Genomic DNA, 18997 nt, shown 5'->3' on the forward strand with positions numbered 1-18997 from the left:
TATGTTTGTTATACATTTTCTTTCTAGATAAATAAGAGAGCTTCTATAAGACGACGAATAGACCAAAGTAATGCCGATAGCAATGTGTTCTACAGTGTTCTTACTATTGACAACGTGCAGAACAAAGACAAAGGACTTTACACTTGTCATGTGAAGAGTGGACCATCATTCAGATCTGTTAACACTTCAGTGCATATATATGGTGAGCAATCGTTCAGCATTGCCAACTTACACGCCAGGCTTTCTAGTCATTGTGGATGTTTGGGTTATACAAACAAATTTTCTCTTGGCCAAGAGTTACATTATCATGACTGAATCTTTGCCAATGTCCCCTCCTCTCCTCTGCCAAAAAATAAATCACATTAAGTTCTCTTTAAATTTAATACTTTTGAATTGGACAGTCTTTCCTTTAGAAGTTTATAATTCTAAGTTAATAATTCAGTTAGATCATAAGATATTTATGAATTCTTTATTTAGTGTTCCATAGAAACAAAACAGAAGAAAACGATCAAGTTTACCTTTATTATCTGGGGAAAACTTCCCAGGTACTACCATGGCTTAGAGAAATAAAAATATGGTATGATAAATTATTTAGAATTAATGCTGTTTTATCCCGGCTTTTACTGTCATGGAATCCGAATGTTGTTTAATTCCACTATGCAAATTCTATAATTTCTTTCCATTCTGAGAAGGAAACAGTGGGAAGAGCAGTTGATTTTTGATATCAAATTAGTTATTTTAGGGTGCCCAAAGCAGCTTTTTCCTATCTTACCCATATTCACCAGGTAGTTTTAGAAATATCTTCCTACTGTTTTGTTATTGTAATGTACATATTTAAAGTGTTTCATTTTCTGTTGCCTTGTCACTGTTTCATGTCCCTAGGACTTGGTACCATTTGATTTGAAAGTATTGCACCAGTTAGGGAGCTTTAAAAGTATTTTCTTCATTGATCAATATTTGGGCTCATTAATAGGATGGATCATAATTCAGCTCTATTTATTCATTGATTGTAACCCTCCCTTAATGAGGCCATGAGATTTTGTTTACAGAGATATATTCTTTTCTAATGTATTTATCACTTCTCCTTTCAAAGAAAAGGCATTCATCACTGTGCAACATCGAAAACAGCAGGTGCTTGAAACTGTAGCTGGCAAGCGGTCTTACCGGCTCTCCATGAAAGTGAAGGCATTTCCCTCGCCAGAAGTTGTATGGTAGGACCATAATTATTTCCTTATCAGTTAAAGATACACTTTGTAAGTAGGAAGACTCAAGAGCCCAGTGACTTGCATTCCTGACAAAATATCAAGAGAAGTTCTTCAGACAGCCGTGGAGAGCTAGGAACTACCTTGATGCCTGGGTGCTGGGGGTGGAAAATGCTGCAGGGTGAACCTAGGTCTGTCCTAGTGCTCATTTTGGTTTAGTCAGTTCCTTACTGTGATTTCATTTCTGCATCTTTAAACCTTCCTATGATGTCAGCATTCTCTGAATGGGAATGTGTTAGGCAATGGCTAGGAAGCATCTTGAATGTGTAACATGCTCCATTAACCCTGAAGAAGTGGGCTCTTATGATGAGAATGCTGAAAATAATTCTTTTATATACAGCTGGGTTGAAAGTTCTAGTCTTGTTTCAAAATTAAACAAACATTAATAGAGACAAGACTTATTCATTTGAAGGGGGGGAAGAATGGACCTACTTGAACTAATTAAGTTTTTTTTGGCTCCAAGTTTGCATATTCAGAAACTCCTTAAGCAGTTGTGTGTGTGTTGTTTCTTTTTTAATACTTGTACAACACCTGATGGAAAAACAATGTAATCTGCTTAAAATCTGCAGTCATTTTGTTAAATTACTTTTAAATGACAATATCTTTGGTTCAAGTCATTATATTTTAAACAAAGGATATAGTACAAAACTGATTAGGAAAACAATCCATACAATACAGAAGTGGTGCCATTTTAAAATCTCCTCAACCAGAGCTTATTTGGCTTTCAAAATCATGAGTGTAGTGTTTGTTTTCGGTTTCCTCAAATATTTAATAGCGAATTAAAAAGGAAAATTAAACTTTGTGCTATGCCTTCGTGCTACTGAAGTAGAAATGGGATTTTTTTTGGTTTTGTAATATCCAAAAAGCTTAATAGTAATTTTTTTAATTTAATAGTAAATTGAATAGTAATTTAATGACTCTAGGAGATACAGTTGCTCTTTTAGTGTCTGAAAGTACATTTGTCTTCTAGTGTTGATTTCTTTAGTAACTTAGTAAATTCAAAAAAATTAAACTAAAAAAATTCAACCCACTTTTAAAAATTGCTTACTTGTTAATATGAAATCATTTAAAGTAATACTAAGATGACACTTGTATCACAAAATATAGCATAGTAATTTTAACTGCTTTGGAATGGAGACCCACTAGTAATAGGAATTTGTTTGCAGGACTGTGAATACATGCATGATTATGAACTAAATTTCCAATATTATACCTTTATACAAAACACAATAAACTCCTAATAGATTTAAAATGCCTATTTAAAGAATTGTCCATTTTAATGAAATCATAGAATTTTAGAGTTATACAGGATCTTTGGGAACCTCTCTAGAAAATCTGAGAAAACTGAGGCTCCAGCAGGTTAGTCACCTGAGTGGCAGGGGGTGGGGAAGCAGGGCCAGGTCAAGCATCCAGGCCTGATCTCAGTATTGAATCAGACCAAGGCACTGATGGAATTTTTTGTTTCTGGCTTTTTTTTTTTTTTTTGGTAAATTTCTTTAAGTTATTACTTTCTGTTTTGTTTTGTGCCTTAACTGTTGTTCCTCAGAGGAAAAATCTTGATCATCTTGATTTCACTATAGTTTATGAAAGGGACAACTGGTGTGACCATTTATGTAACTAATAAGAACTCCACATGAGACCACAATAGGAAAATCTATTTTTATTTTTATCTGGATAAGTGATCTAGTTGATCTGACTTACAATGGCCCTTGTACCTCTGATGGAGCCTCATGGAAACTCTGAAAAACATCTCAGATGGAATCAGAGCTGGTGCCTCTGGGTTAATACTTAAGTCACAGTGGCCACCAGCATCCTTGTGGGTACATGAAGCCACCACTTTTCTTTCTTTCCTAGCTTTACTTCCTCCTCTTTGCCAATCAATAGAAAGCATTACCCAGTGTAAAAATCATAGCTGCCTTTACTGAAAAGTTAGTGCCTAAATTTTTAAAATCAATGGTTATGACCAAAGGTTCAAAACTGATAAACTTGAGCCCACAAACTTAAATGACAGTGTTATCAAAGTGACATCTGAGAAACCATGAGAAATGACTTACTAAGCATGCTTTTAACCACAGGTTAAAAGATGGGTTACCTGCCACTGAGAAATCTGCTCGCTACTTGGTTCATGGCTATTCGTTGATTATCAAGGATGTAACTGCAGAGGATGCAGGCGATTATACAATCTTGCTGGGCATAAAACAGTCAAATGTGTCTAAAAACCTCACTGCCACTCTCATCGTAAATGGTAAGTTTACTGTTCATACTTTCTTCTGGTTCTGCTAGGGGACAAATTAATGAAAATTTATAAATTGAGAAGTCAGTATAACAACATTAAAGAAAATGAAATTTTAAATAATTACTTAGAAATCACTTCTGTTCCCATCATAACTATCTCATGTTTGCTTGTTATCTTCCATAGGTGATATGATTTTTTATCATTGTGATCACAACAAACATACCACAGAATCAAATTATTAAAGCTCTCAAAACACTTCTACTATTTTTTAAAGTTGGCATTTTCTTGACAAAATGAGGGTTTACTTGTTGTTTGTTTCTGTGTTCGTTTTCCTGACATCAAAACCAATGAGAATGTGGTTCTTCATGTGTGGCCCAGGAGAAAAAACAGTTCTTGACTTCTGTCCCATTCTTCATCTCCTTTCCAGTGAAACCCCAGATTTACGAAAAGGCTCTGTCATCATTTCCAGACCCAACTCTCTACCCGCTGGGCAGCAGACAAATCCTGACTTGTACCGTTTACGGTATCCCTCAACCTACAATCAAGTGGTTCTGGCACCCCTGTAACCGTAATCATTCCAAAGCAAGGTAGGGACAGTTAGTTTCTTGACTAATTTTCAAATACTTGTTGACACCTGGAATTAAGATTCTTTAATGGATACAGATGGGAATTTGCAGATGGAATGTGCAGTATATTTGGGGCAAAGGCTCTCCCTGCCTTGGAAAAAGGTAGGCAACCTACTCTTCCTCCTTACTGAATATACCCTATCATTGGCTAACAATTTCATCATTTTTCTCTCTAGTTTATAGTTCTAAGAACACGGGAACATAATTAAGGTCCCCCATGAGCCATTATTTGAGCTTGGGTTGGAACTCCAGTGTCTTGTTTCCTATTTGAGCATCCTAGACTTTGGCTATATACCACTATGTCACATTGGTCTTCCCATTTGTCATTTTGTATTCACTGGCTATGAACCAAGATCTTCCCAACACGATGATCACTATGTTTTCTACTTTGGGGCTTTGCTCATGTTCTTCTATCTCTCTGAAATGCACTTGTACCCATTGTGTGCCTCATAAGAAGTCCTTCTTTATCAAACCCCAAGCCTTAGCTCTCATGTCACCTTCTCTGTGAACCATTCTGACTGCCTCATTCAGACTCATTTCTCCCTCCTCAGTGTGAACAGCACTTTGTTCACACCATTGTTACATCACTCAGTGTGCACATGTGTCTCTGTCTAAGCTAAGAGCAAACTGAGAGCAGCTCTGTGTCTTTACAACCAGGCACAGTGTCGGGCACACAGTAGGTGCTCAGTGTGTATCTGCTGAATGAATATCCCTACCCTCTTTTAGCTGGGCAGCATTTCCTTGCATCCTGTTGATGACTGAGCTCTGTTTGCTTTTTCTCCTTTTTGTATAGTCTGGAGGGATGATACTAAGGATAGTTCATGGGAGCTAATTTGAAGAATAGGAATAGAATCGATACGTACAACAATAAGATATTATTGAACCTGCACAAGAATTACCATTATGCCAGAATACTTTATTACTTTTAATTCCAATTGCAGAGTGTTTGGGAGGATTGCTATTTTTAAAAAAACAAAACTAGGTTGACAAAAAAGTAAACAAGGCATAATTCTAGCATGAATAGATAGAAGTGGCTGTTTGCTTTTCTAGATTCTTTCCACAATTCCAACTCTTCATCCTGTGCTTTAATCTTTTGTTTAGTGCATAGTACTCTCATAGTGGAAAGTTACTGGTGAATTATGGAATTCCTGAGAAGTAGCTATTTCCACACATGTCTGATTTCTCCTTTATGTCATTTTCTAAAAATAGAAATTTAAAGAACTTACAAATCTTGAATACCTTCTCCACCATTGTGGATATTTAACTCAAAAGACAGTGAGATCTACTGAAATTTTATATTATTTTGTCAATTTGGGATAGATATCAATATTTACAGACCAATCCCTTTAGTGTCTTGATATGTGTGCTAAGCTAACATGCAAATAAATCTAAAATAACTAAATAATTTAAGCTATTAGATTTGGATAGAAGTATAGAGTTACAATCATGTGTGATAGAATATATTGTTATAAATTTGATACTAATAAAATATGGTTTGGGGAATGAAACCAGCTGAAGTAAAACTTTGTAAATATTAGCTTTCTTTCCAATTTCTTTGTGGTGTATGGGATCTTTCTTCTGAGTTATGGAATAAGCTTGCCAAGGCATGAAAAGATGTCTAATTCCTTTTGGAATTCTCTCAAGACTCAGAGTACTGCCTTGAATGTTTGTTGACCATTTGAATTATTCTCTGTTAAAGGCATTTGTTTCTTTACTACTCACAAGACATAAATGAAAGCTTTAAGTTTCCATGCTGCTTTATTTCTTTCATATGTTATTGCTTGAAATTATCTGCCAAAAATGTGCACAACCATAAGAAGCTCTCATTCTTTTAGTGAGCAGGTACTGATTGAGTAGCCTACCTGTGTCAGGGCCAGATTGGGTGCTTGGTGGTGAAATCAGTCCACTTAACTTAGAAGTATGTCAGCAATATAGATGAGACTTTTGTACTCTAGGAAACAAACAGAACCACCCTATTTCACCCTGTTAGAGAGATAAAGCTAAAATTTACAGATAAATGAAGCCCTCTTTAATTACTAAAAAAAATTTTAAATATGTCTTTATATGTTTTTTATACACTTAGATTAACTCAGATTCAGTTGTAGACAGGAATTTTAAAGGATGTTCCATTGCACGTACTTATTTGGAGTTATATACCGTAGTAACATATTCATATAGTGGTATCTATATATGATCATCAAAGGTGACTAATATATACACATCATTGCTCTTAAATATGTAGCATAATTCCTGGTATTTAAACTTTAGGCTATGATTAGAGAATATCTATGTATGGACATAGCCAAGACTTTAGTTTAATTTTGAGAATAGAATATCATTTGTTTAAGTATCTCAGAATTATTAATTGGCTTAATATGGTCAGCTAATTAATGTATCTAAGTTAATATAGAAAGAGATTTAGACTTAACTCAAATTGTATAGTTTCCTGGAGTCTAGTAAGTATGTAAATATATCTTAAAACTATCAGAACTACTGATAGTTCAACTAGAAACTTCCTCCATTTAAAAAAAAGTGGTAAAATGTTTTATGCAAGTGAGCTATGTTTTAACTGAGTAATATCGTGGTTTTGATTTTCCCTAGAATTTGTTTTTATAAAATATTAGGAATAAAAGAGATAGGAAAAACCCATAGCTAATGAGCCAAGAAGAAATAAAGCAGAATCCTCCTTTTACTTTTCTGCATTACAAAAAAGGAAAGTGGTAAGTAATAGAAGAACTAGGATATTTCTTTTGAATATTAATAACATTAAGATAAGTTATCAACACTGAATGAAATGGTATTTTTGGGCTTTTCTCATCCTCAGCAACTGGCAGAAACTTCTACATAGATATTCCTAAACCTCCTCCGTGTTAGGCTAGGCATAAACCTAGGAAGCATCCACAGGACGTCAAGCATATGCATGTCTGTGTCTTGCAGCTTCTGTTCATATTAGACAGAGATACACACTTCATAGAGAGAACGTGAGGATCAAATGAGGCAATGCATGTGGAAACGGTATGGACTGCCACAGGGTTGTAATAATTGCTAGCCCTGGGGTACCTATCTCTAAATAAGACCCCAGAACTTTTAAGGAACTTGAAAGGAAATTTATGCCTCCTATAGAGCTAGTTTCACAAAAGTGAGAAATTTTACCAAACATTTCTGAGAAATGAACACAAATGGGGAAAGTAAAAAATAATTTTGTTGTGCTTTAAAAATAGAAATTCAGTGGGTATGGGAGGAAATGAGTAGAACTGAGGAAAATATGGCTTTTCAGAAGAAGAGAAATTAAGGAACTGTAGAAGAGTTAGGCAAAAGTAAAAGGGAGAATAAATAGAAGAGTGTCGAGATGTGCACCATCTGGGGGATGGTCATGCTGGAGACTGAGACTTGTGGGCGGAGGGGGGGAAACGGGCATTTATTGAAACCTTAAAATCTGTACCCCCATAATATGCCGAAATAAAAAAAAAATACCAAAAAAAAAAAAAATAGAAGAGTGTCGTGGGGGAATGAAGTAACCCTCCCAATCTGTGTGGCCTGTCCCATTCATTTGTTTCCCGGAATGGGAGGAAGTGGTTCTGCCCTGCGGGTTGGCTGAGGCTGGGGTGTGGCTGAGTGGGCCTGTGGGAGAGCTGACTCCTGCTGGGCCAGGGCACACTCGATTTCTAGAACTTCACATTCCCCCTGCATTTTAAAGAACTAAGTAGGACTACCAAACATCCGGAGCAATGAGCTACTCTTGATCTCATAGTCCCTGGTGAACTGTGCCACTGTGTTGGTATGGTCTCACAGGAAACGGCACGTAGATGAGACTGCCCATGACAAGGACATTGGTCTGTAAAGGAACAAGTCACAATACAGGACTAGACTGGAGGGAAGGGCCCCTCTCTGGGGACTGGAAGGGGTGGATTTGAGGAACCCAGGAGAGGGTGGGGATAGGGCAGTCTTGGCATAGTTGGTTTGGACTCCAGCTTACCATTTGCTCAGGAAGGACCTAAGATGTTGAAAGGCCGCTTTTATTCATGTTTGCTTGGATACCAAGGAGACCCTCAGGTAACTGACTGGAGAATTTTATAGCCTGAATGGGTCCTGGGGCTCTCTTTTGTCTATTTCCCACAAACGAGAGGTGGTAAGGGGGGTCCTTGCTCACACTCTCTATGCTCTCTGGTCACCCCCACCCCCAATAGTGTTCAGAATCAACCTGGTTGTTCCTAGGGTTATCTTTTCTCCTTTTTAAAATAAGGTCTGTTTCAAAAATGCTGAATGTGTTTGGGTCTGTAGGGAGGTTCAAGGCCTGCAGCATTTGATTACTGCAGTTCTGTTTGAGAGCACACGTTCTTTAGGTCACAAGCCACTTTAATTCTCTCTCCCCACCTATCACAAATCATAATTTCGGAGTTATAAATAATACTCATCTGTCCTTAAAGATATAGTTGTTACACATACTATGCTATTCCCCCTCTAATGGAAAAAAAAAAAATCTCAGGTAACATTGAGTTTTTTGTGAAAATCTCATTTTCTTTACAAGCTATCTGTGATGATTAGTCAAAATATATAGAGATGGGCATCTACCCAAAAGATCAAAAGTCACTTTATGAAAAAGACACCTGCACTCAAATGTTTATAGCAGCACAATCACAACTGCAAAGTTGTGGAAACAACCCAAGTGCCCATCAATACACGAGTGGATTAATAAAATGTGGTATATGTATACCACGGAGTACTATTCAGCTTTAAGAAACAATGGTGATATAGCACCTCTTGTATATTCCTGGATACAGCTGAAACCCATTCTACTAAGTGAAGTATCTCAAGAATGGAAAAACAAGCACCACATGTACTCACCAGAAAATTGGTATTAATGGATCAACACCTAAGTGGACATATAGGAAAAACATTTATCAGGTGTCGGGCAGGTGGGAGGGGGGAGAAGGGGATAGGTATATACAAACAGAATGAGTGAGATGTACAACATTTTGGGGATGGTCACGCTTGAAACTCTGACTCGAGGGGGGAGGGGAGGCATGGGCAATATACGTAACCTTAACATTTGTACCCCCATAATATGCTGAAATAAAAAAATAGAGAGAGAGAAATTTCCACTTACATCGTGTTCATATTGTTCACATCTTACAAACAAATTTTGTATACCATTGGTATTCAATCTAACTATATTGTCAATCATCTGCTCATCACAAGTATTTATTAGGCACCAACCCTGTGCAAAACAGAAAGATGAGCACCATTTCCCTCTAGCATTTACAGTGATTCGTTTAGGATCTATGTATATACCTGCAAAATGTCTATTACGCAGTCTCAGGGCCAGAGACCTGGGAGTCAAGGAAATGGGTTCTATTCTTGGCATAGTCCCTGACTTCTGCGTGACCTTGGCCAGTTATTTAATCTGCACTTCCATTTCCCCTTCTGGAAATGGTCACCGCTGTGCTTCCCCTTTCCTAGGACACACAGCTATGAATGAGTTAAGTCATAAAATCACTTTAAATTACATTTTCTTCCTTCAAAAAAGCTTGAAATAATTTTCCAGTTGTTGCACAATGCTATTTCCATTCAGTTTCTTATAAATTATAAAGCAATTTGACCATTAACTCTGAGGATCAGTGCCAAATTATTAATAACAGAAAACTTCAACTTAAGAAAGTAGAAAGCCTTATATGTAAGAACAAACTCTGATACAAAACTGACTCTGTGATTATAATGACCCAGTAAGAAAAAAAGTACAGCAGCTCCTCCACCCATGGTGTCAACTCACATTCTCTTCGGTGCCAACCTGGACCACCTTTGTCAGCCTTTGTCCAGCCTGTACAAATGAAGGCATTCATATTCTCTGCCCAGTTAGCTCTAAAACCTTACTTGCCTTCTTTGATCTTCTGCCAATGAGGCCCTTCAAGATGCAAAAAATGTTGGATTCTCAACTCATGAAAGGTTGAGGGAGTACAGTATTCTTTATTACTTTCTCAGTTAAAATGGTGGGTTTTCTAAGAAAACCCTACTAGACCTACATAGACTCTCAAGGAACTGCTTCCAAAACTCTCAAGTAGGTCAGAACTGGAGTCTAAAATAATTACATGCTTTAGAAGTTAAATAGAAAATAATCTTCCCTACCATTCTCAATGGCAGTTTGATGGCCCATTTCTGAGACACTCTTCATCTGCCCTAGCAGTAGAGTATGACTGTGGGGGTCTAGAGAAAGCTCATCACTCCAGGATTCAGTGTGGTTTACTGCTTTCCTTTGGGGAATTGTGGGGGCTGGGGGGTGGCCTACAAAATCAGAGAAAGGCAGTCACATCTAGGAACTCTGAGAAGGGCTTGCCTAATTGCATTTCTCTATTGTTTACGTCAGCAAATTGGCAAAGAAAGGAAGGCCTGAATCATTAGTGATGTGTTAGAGATAGATCATTTGGGAGAAACACAGCTTTGCGCATCAGTGGGGTATGTAAAATTAACAGGGCAAAAACAAAACAATTGTTAATGGCAGTTAATTAGAAATGTACTCAAGGACCCAAATTTAATTGACTGCCAAGCATGAATGTCTATTATTTTTATGCTGTAACAGTTTTATGTCCCATATTTTATTTTCTATTCCTAAAACAAAAGTTTTAACCATTGAAAAATCGAGAAAGTCAACATTTCGTGGGGCAAAATGTAGGTCAGGTGGCTGAGGGAAGCTGTAATTTAAGCTCTTCTTTTGGAAATAAGATCACATAACTCATGTTTTAATATTTATCACATTCCTCTTTAGTCTATAGACAATTTCTATCTATGTGTCTCAACATATATTCTATGCAGTGTGGGTATAGGTACACAGCCTCAAATCAGGCATGCTACAGAGAATTTTAATTTGCCACAAACAAAACCTTGAATCAAAATGAGGATTTTAAAGAAGACCACTTGACCAAAGACCACTTTAGCAAAACTCTGAGCTTGAACAAACAGCCAAATAAAACTGGCCATCTTATACAGGAGGCTTTCATCACAAGCCAAAAGTGAATGTTCACTTACTAATGAGAAACTTCTTGCATTCTGTTCCATAATTACTGGATGAGGAAGTGCACACTACCCAATGTGAATGCTCAGACAACAGCCCTTATTAATATTTCATACAAAGTCCTGAGAACAGAGTACGAGTTCATTTGCCAAATGCCTCTTTGCCACTTTTCTATGCTCTGTGAGATTTTCCTCTTTTTCCCACTCTTCATAGTAATACAATGAATCTGATGAATAATTGTTTCTAATGAATTAACTGTCTCCTGTAATTGCTATCAAGCATTTCATTGTGTTTTAAATTAAACCAAAAGGCTGAGTCATAGGAAGTCTATGCTGGATAGTTTTTGTAGGGATTTATTCAACAAGATTCAATGTAGCTTCCCAGGATTTGGGATACCAGAAGATAGTGACATGCAATTTGGAAAGATTCCTTAAGAAGATTGGTACAAGCTCTCACATTTTCTTTGGCCATATTCACAGATTTTTTTTTTTTAATTTTCATTTTTAAATCTAGAAACTAATGTCCTGACACAGATTGTTAGGTAATAGAGAGACAGGATAAATTGTTTATAAAACGTGCACCTATGCTTGGAAATCTACGTTTTAGATATATCTCCATTGATGTGGTAGATTGTTTCTTGAAATATGGAATCTATTCTGTGGTTTTAATGTAACCTCACTGCCCTTTTAGGTGAATAAGCAGAAGCTGATGGATTGAGAAGATGGAAAGGGGCTTGATGGATTTAGACTATGGCCCTGGCAGTGCCTTATAATGGGCTTTTAGACATGGGCCCTTGTTTCTTCACACTTTCTCCAGAAGCCTCATAGGATGTTTTGTCACCTTGAATGCAATGATCTACTTAATTATAATAGCTGTAGTAGATTTCATCATCGAGTCCTTTCTGGTGCCAAAAGTTGTGTTCATCCCTTTACACATATGATCTCTAATCTGAACAACAATTCTACATAGTGGTTATGACTTCCCCTACTTTCTCATAAGGAAACTGAAGCTCAACAAGTTATTTCTCAGACGTTTTCAGATTCTAGAATAAAAGGAAAAGGGCTTCACAGATTGGCACTCAGAAGCTTACTTTTCCTTGATGTCCCATGTGGCTTCTCAGAGTGGATCCCTGTGGATTCCTATGGAAGAAGCAGGAGTCCTCAATGGGACAGGTTTGGGAGAGCACTGGCCTACCCTATCAGGTTTGCTCTTGTCACCAGTAAGTTAGAACTGAGCCCATCTGTGGAACTGGAGTTGAGCTGAGAGTTGGAGAGAAAAAGAGAAAGAGGGCAGCGGCAATTAGAAGAATGTGGCTCAAATTTCACAACATCTTTGGGAACCAAAGTTGGTTTGGGCCCCAAACCTACAGGAAAAAGTGGACCCTTGGAAGGGGTATAAACCACAGCAGGATGGGCAGGTCTAAATAATTCCACCCTCAGAAGGGTGGCAAATCAAACAGTTAATGGGCCCATTTATTGTGGCACTTTCCACTAACAGTACTGTCCCTCTCTGTGACCTTCTTGCCATGCTGGGGTATTTGATCTCGTGCAGGAAAGTACCATTCTCTCGTATATAGTTCAGGATTAATGTTCTGGATTAGGATTCATCAAGTACTCAGCCCATAGTAGGCCTCATGAGCTTGTGGATATTTAGGCAAAGAAAACACAGGAGAGTAATTCAAAGAGATAAAAAGGGGAGTCAAAAGAAAATGAAGGAGAAAACATGAGAATTTGCACTTGATGGGTGAATGGAATGGGGACATGGAGGCTGCAAATTGCAGCTTCAGCACAGCTTGACCTAGTCACTTCGGATAATTAATTCACTTAAAATTAAGGGATGTTAGAGATTTAATTTTTAAAAAAGAGCTTGTTTTATAGATGAGAAACTGTGGCTCAAAGATAATTATCTCTCATCTCACAGCTAGTTAGTGGCAAGTTCAAGACTAGATGTGCCTCTCTGGTTTCCTGTGTATTATCATGTCCAACACAACATTGTGTTGAGTTGCATGGGAGGTGCTTATGATGTGGTCAGCATGGCTGGCAGATGGTGAGTGTGGCCAGGTAGAGGAGCACTGTGGAGGAGGTGGGATTTGAGCCCTAAAGATGGCGGTAGGCCCTGGGAAGTCAAATGGAAAGGGAGAGGAATAAAGATGTGACAGAGTGACATGGGGTAGGAATGGGTTGAGGAGCTGAAGAGGACATGTCAGAAGACAATTTGGTTGGCTCATCAGGCTTGGGTTGAGAAAACAATAAAAACCCAAATTGGAAAAGTACGTTTGGAGCCGCTGTAGAAGTTCTGGAGTGGATCCTGCAGAGTCGAGCCAGGCAGTCATTTGGCTGCAGCTCAACCTCCCGGGCCAGTGCCTGGGGGTCCCTCTGTCTATTGGCCAGAAGCCTACCTTGTGAGAGACTTTTACAGACTCATTCCTGGTCATCTTCTACCTGTGGCACTTCTTCAGCATGTGTTATCTGTATCCCTGAAACTCTGCCTTCCTCATCTGAAAATGAAGGTCTTGGATTTTCCCTCGGGCTTTTAAAAAAAGTACATTGGGTGCATATTGTTCCAGTTTCTTAAGTCTTTAATATTCTATATGCTTTGCCATCATCATTGAAAATTATGTAAAGTGATCACGGATTGCTATCTTATTGACAAATCCTCCAGTGTGACCGTGAAAACATCCTTGAAAAGAGTAAGATTAGGAAAACAAAAATGGGTATTTAAAGACTATCTGGAGTCAAAGAGAAGATTGTGGCTGGTAGGAGGCTGTGTGGCTTAGGGTTTCTGCTTTACTGATAGCTAAGTTATTAAGTACTCGCCTATGGAATGTGAAGGGTTGAATACATGTTTTGCATGCATTATCTCATGTAATTATCACAGAACTTCTAGGAGGCAGATATAATTTACCGTTTTCCAGATCAGGTACAGAGAGTCCAAGTACCTTGCTAGGAAACCGGCCCTGGTTGACATGTCACAGAGACTACAAATGTGTGTGTGGCCTCCTAACACATCATCAACCGGGCGATTGAAAGCCCTTCATTTGTCACTACCAGGACTGGTTCTGTCACAACTCCTTAGACATTAAAATGAATAATTTTTGATCAAGATTTCATGACCCAGAAAGCAGATATGTTTTAAGAAGCCTGTGTTGTGATATTAAGAGAGGTGACATAGTAAGGACATGGGCTCTGAAGCCTGAGTCCTGGCTCTGTCACCTACTACCATTTGCTAGCTGTGTGTTTCTGGGCAAAACAAACTACCTCTCTGAGTCTGGGCTTCCTCATCTATACAGCGGAGATAACAGCACTGACATCGTAAGGTTGTTTGGGGGAATTCAATGAGAAAATACATGTGAAGTACTTAGCCCAGTACGAGTGCTAAATTTGTTTGCTGAAGGTTGCAGAGTGCTTCTAGTATTTTTAGGCAGCTCTGGGGCTGCTCACTGCAAAGTCGCTTCCCTCTGAAGTGGCATGATTACACGCTAAAATCTGGGAAAGCGGACAGTAATCTGGCAAGATGACCCATGCTGTTAGGTTAATGTTCTCCCAGGAAATAGCTGCATCTGTGCACAAGTCCTCTGACTATGATGACTTATTCCCACGAAATCAGAATGGGACCAGAGATTGTGGACATTTCAGATTATTTAGGAAATTAGAGGAGTTATAATATCCCAGGGTCTCCTCTCGTTCATGAATTCTACCTCAGCTGTTCAAATGCTCATTGACCCAAGTCTTGCCAAGCCCATAGCAGCATGTGGGCTCTGGGCATTGTGCTTGCATGTGCTCAACTGTATTCTGACATTGTTCCACGAATTTGACTGGTCTCTTCAATAACCATATACATTCTTAATAACAGAAGAAGCTAAATTGTCTGCTTCCTTCACGGGAGATGATTTTACATTTTATATGGAATGTGAGTGAGCTAATTGTTTTTTATTTGAATAAAATGGTGATAGTAATTGTGAGCCCATATTTTTGCCTGCCGTGAAGAAAGGAGGAGACACTGCCGGTCAGTTTTCTATTTCCTGTCAGGCCAGAAGACGCCTCTCCACATGTCAACGTCGCTGCCTGAGTTGAAACTGCCCACCACTATCAGTTTGTCAGGCGCTGATACTGCTGTGCCGAGGTTAGCCAGGTCCCCGGCAGATCCCCTGTCTTCATTAATATTTGTCATGGCGAATGGATAGGCATGGATGGTGGTGACATGATGCTTAGGTTAGGGGGTGTGTGAGAGGTCACTTGACGGTCACTAATGCCCCTTTTTCAGCACATTTGAGGAGAGTGTGGATGGCAGGATTGACGCCTAACAGGAGGTTGGGTTCCCATGTCATCAGGCCATTCTCTGTCAGGATTCACTCTCCTTATCAGGCCGTTACCTGAGCAAAGACGTGTGTTGCTCATCTACCGTTTACCAGGTGACTGGGCTAGAAACTGAAGCTCTAATGATGAATGAGACATAGGCCCTGCTCCTAAGTAGCCCTCAGTGTTGTCAGATAATAAAATGACAAAGCTAAGGATCTGTCTACTGTGTGCCAGGTACTGTGCTAAGTGTGTTACACCAATTAACTCATTCGGTATCACCCTAACATTTGCGGATGCCAAAGGGATTTGCTGTAAATTCTTTATTTCCCTTGCACTTGTTGTTTAATGCCTTTCATAAAACTAGTAAGACATGGTAGCATGAGGTTGCTTTTTTGAGTTGGCCTTGCCAGGAACACATCCATTCCTCCGGAATTTGAAGTGGTGCACAAAGAATACAATAAATAATTGAACAACTGTGGATGAAGTGAGAAAATGGGGTAAGACCATAGAGATATGCCCACGTGCTCTGCTTTCTAGTTGTCAAGAGAGAAATAGAAAGGAACATGTGCAAGATTAAGTGGCCCATGAGATAAAAGCAAACCACGAGAAGTACAACCTTTCAGGGAACTGAGGTCCAAAGAAATGATTTCTTCCCTCATGCTCTGTGGGACAGAGCAGACAAACTCCTTGACCACATTTCCACTGCAGTGAGTGTCATGGGACTGATAATTTTACCATCTTCAATGCTGGCAATCATACAGCTCCAAAGCAGAATTTATTAAAAGTGATTTTTGTGGGCTGTGATCTAATGACAAAATTTCAGAATGATGTAGGAAATCAAAAAGACTCCTGAGCAATTTCCTATGACTATGATTTTCTTAATTGGGCTTTTGTTATCCAGGATTACATGACTAGAAAATTATAAAACCATGATTTCAGTTCTGGCTAGTTCTAAAATCTGTGTTCTTTATGCTAAACTACTATTTCCAAAGCTTTCTGGACATTTCAGTGTTGACCACTATATAATAAGTAAGCCATTCTCCTTGTTTTGTGAGAATGAAATATAATGATAGTTTAAAATATTATTCGCCGAGTGATTGGAGGTAACATCTTAAGCCTCCTTCTTAAATGTTTTAAAGGATACTACTTGTTGCCACTCCTATCATTTTCCTAAAGATTTTTAATTTATCAAATTACCCTTCCTCAGCTGAGCAGGCCTTCACTAAGAAAAAGAATGAACAAAATAGGTGTTCCCTTGGAGCCTCCTATCTGGGTGTAACCAAGGAAGCACCCACACTTTTAGCCTCCAGTCACCCAGGTGTGGGGTGGTAAGATCCCCTGGCCCTGGCTCAGACTCCATAAAGGAGGGGGAGGGGGACGGGAGGGACCCTCTGGCTGTGGAGGAGGGGAGACTGCCAGAGCTCACCTAGGAGCAAGCAGAAGAGCAGGGGAGGAAGGAAAGCAGGGCTGGGAAGAAAGGCCTTGTTGGATGTGTGAATGGACCACAGGGCCCTCAAGAGCAGGAAGCAGCACAAGCCAAGACGCTCACGGAAAAGCTCTTATCTAAACAGAGGTGGCCCAGGACGCTGGATCCCCTCCACCATTGTCCACGGAGCTGACCCACAACCTACAATCCCTGAAACCTTTCTCCACTCCCACTTCTCCATCGAGACAAGAAGTAATTTTCAGTATGGGCTCCAAGGCGTCACAAGGTCTCTCGCGGCACAAGCGAGTCACTCCTCCAGAGTCCCCTCTGCCTGACCCTGTGACCACCCTGATGGCCCAGGCCCTTTTCCTGGAGCAGAAGGAGCAGGAACCATTCTGTCTAAACACTCCTTCCAACTCCACGCCTCTTTCTGCCAGCATCCTCTCCCCTATATTGTTTTATTTGTTTTAAGAGAACGTGAGAGGAGGGGAAAAGATAGTGTTTGCAGATTCTCTTAATCTGATGGCTCAGACACACTATCGCTGATGTTTTGACACGACGCCCACGGTGGCAGGGGAGTGTTTACATCAGCCCCGCTACAGGATGGCGCGCCATGGCGGGGAGCAGCCTTGGCCATGCCCTCTGGCACCAATCCAGGTGGTCTTTTTTCGTCCAATTTTTTTTTTAAAGACATTTCACAGCCTCAATTTGCTCATCATTACTCCTCTCCCCTTTTATTTCCTAACTTGAAATAATTCAATATTCTTTACAAACAGATTCTAATCACGGCCAGCACGTGCTGTAAAATCCCATTAAACAGATAAGCAGAGCTCCTCAGATTTCATCATCCAAAACAGAAGAAAAGAGAGTGGGAGATTATTCTCTGTCTCGGGGCTTTGGAGAACTTTCCAGAACCTCTCTTTTTCCTGATTAAAATGTGCTTTAATTATGTATTTAATATAGACATTCATTCCTCAGGCTCAAATAGGCAGCCATTGGGTGTTGGGGTGCTCAGCTCACCACTGCCCCCTCCCCCGTGCCCCTCTACTCCAGAGGCCTGTTTAAAGTACCAGAGTTCACAATGGAACAGGCCAGCTCCATCCCAGAGCATGCCCACTGGTCATGCAGACAAAAGTAAGTTACCAGGAAGAAAAAAAAAATGATGCTAAAAACTGAATTGTTTTACTTTGTTTTAAGATTTTTTTTAAATGCTAAAACTCATTGGCCAATAGAAAGCAAAGAGTTCCTATAATTTCAGCATCAAAGCATTTTTATGACACAAACCAAAATGTATGTAACAAATGTAATTATAAAGTATTCTTCCACCCCCTACTATTCTCCACCAAAAGACTAGGTACATCTTTTCCCCTCTTAAAAATGAAAATTTAATTTTCCTTGATGTCTGACTTTGTGCCAATCGGAATCCAGAGGACCTCCCAGATTTTTCCTCGGGAACTCTGAGCCAGTCTTCCTCCTGGGAAGCATGGTAGTAGGGGTTTAGGGAGGTTCCTGGGGACAGAAGTCCCCCTGTGTGATGGACAAGCTCTGGTACAGCTGAAAGAGCTGGGAAAGGCTGGGCTCTAATCCCAGCTCTGCTCCTGTCCCTGGGAACCTGAGCAAGTCACTTGATCTTCCTGAGTCTCAGTCTCCTTATTGGTAAAAGGGTTTGTGAAGTACGGATCATAATACCTGCTTCACTGGGTAGCTGTGAGGATTAGTTGAGGCAAAATGTGTATTGCTCCTAGCCTAAGCCTTAGCAGCACACAGTAGCAGCTCAGTAAGAACAAGTTTCCCTTTAGACAGCCAAGAGTCAAACATTAGCACAACAGAGATTTTTGAAAGAAAGTTCAGCTTAATAACATTTCCCATGGGATGAAAGGGAATACTAAAAAAACAAAACAAAACAACTCTTCATCTTAAGACTCAGGTTGTAAAGTAGGCCTTGTAGAATTAGCGTGGTTATTAACCTTACACAAAGTCATTTATGAAATGAGAATTTTATACCAGATAACTACAGGAGTCTTGGGTACTATAACAGACACTAAATAGATGGGCAATTTCTAGAAAGGCTAAATGAAGGGTTGAACCATCCCACCTGATTCTCCAGAGAATCTATCATTTTCTCACATGAGAGAGCCACTTC

General features: G+C 39.4%; 1 protein-coding gene across 1 annotated transcript in view; it reads left to right on the forward strand.

Annotated features, from left to right (window-relative positions):
• FLT1 (fms related receptor tyrosine kinase 1) overlaps window positions 1-18997 on the forward strand; it is a 171072-nt gene that overhangs the window by 59470 nt on the left and 92605 nt on the right. The window contains exons 7-10 of the mRNA XM_076009526.1: window positions 28-202; window positions 1094-1211; window positions 3338-3507; window positions 3926-4085. Coding sequence (XP_075865641.1) covers window positions 28-202; window positions 1094-1211; window positions 3338-3507; window positions 3926-4085 — 623 coding nt within the window. The remainder of the gene's footprint in view (window positions 1-27; window positions 203-1093; window positions 1212-3337; window positions 3508-3925; window positions 4086-18997) is intronic.

This window comes from Microcebus murinus, chromosome 13 (genome assembly GCF_040939455.1).
Source record: "Microcebus murinus isolate Inina chromosome 13, M.murinus_Inina_mat1.0, whole genome shotgun sequence".
In the NCBI taxonomy this organism is placed as follows: Eukaryota; Metazoa; Chordata; class Mammalia; order Primates; family Cheirogaleidae; genus Microcebus; species Microcebus murinus.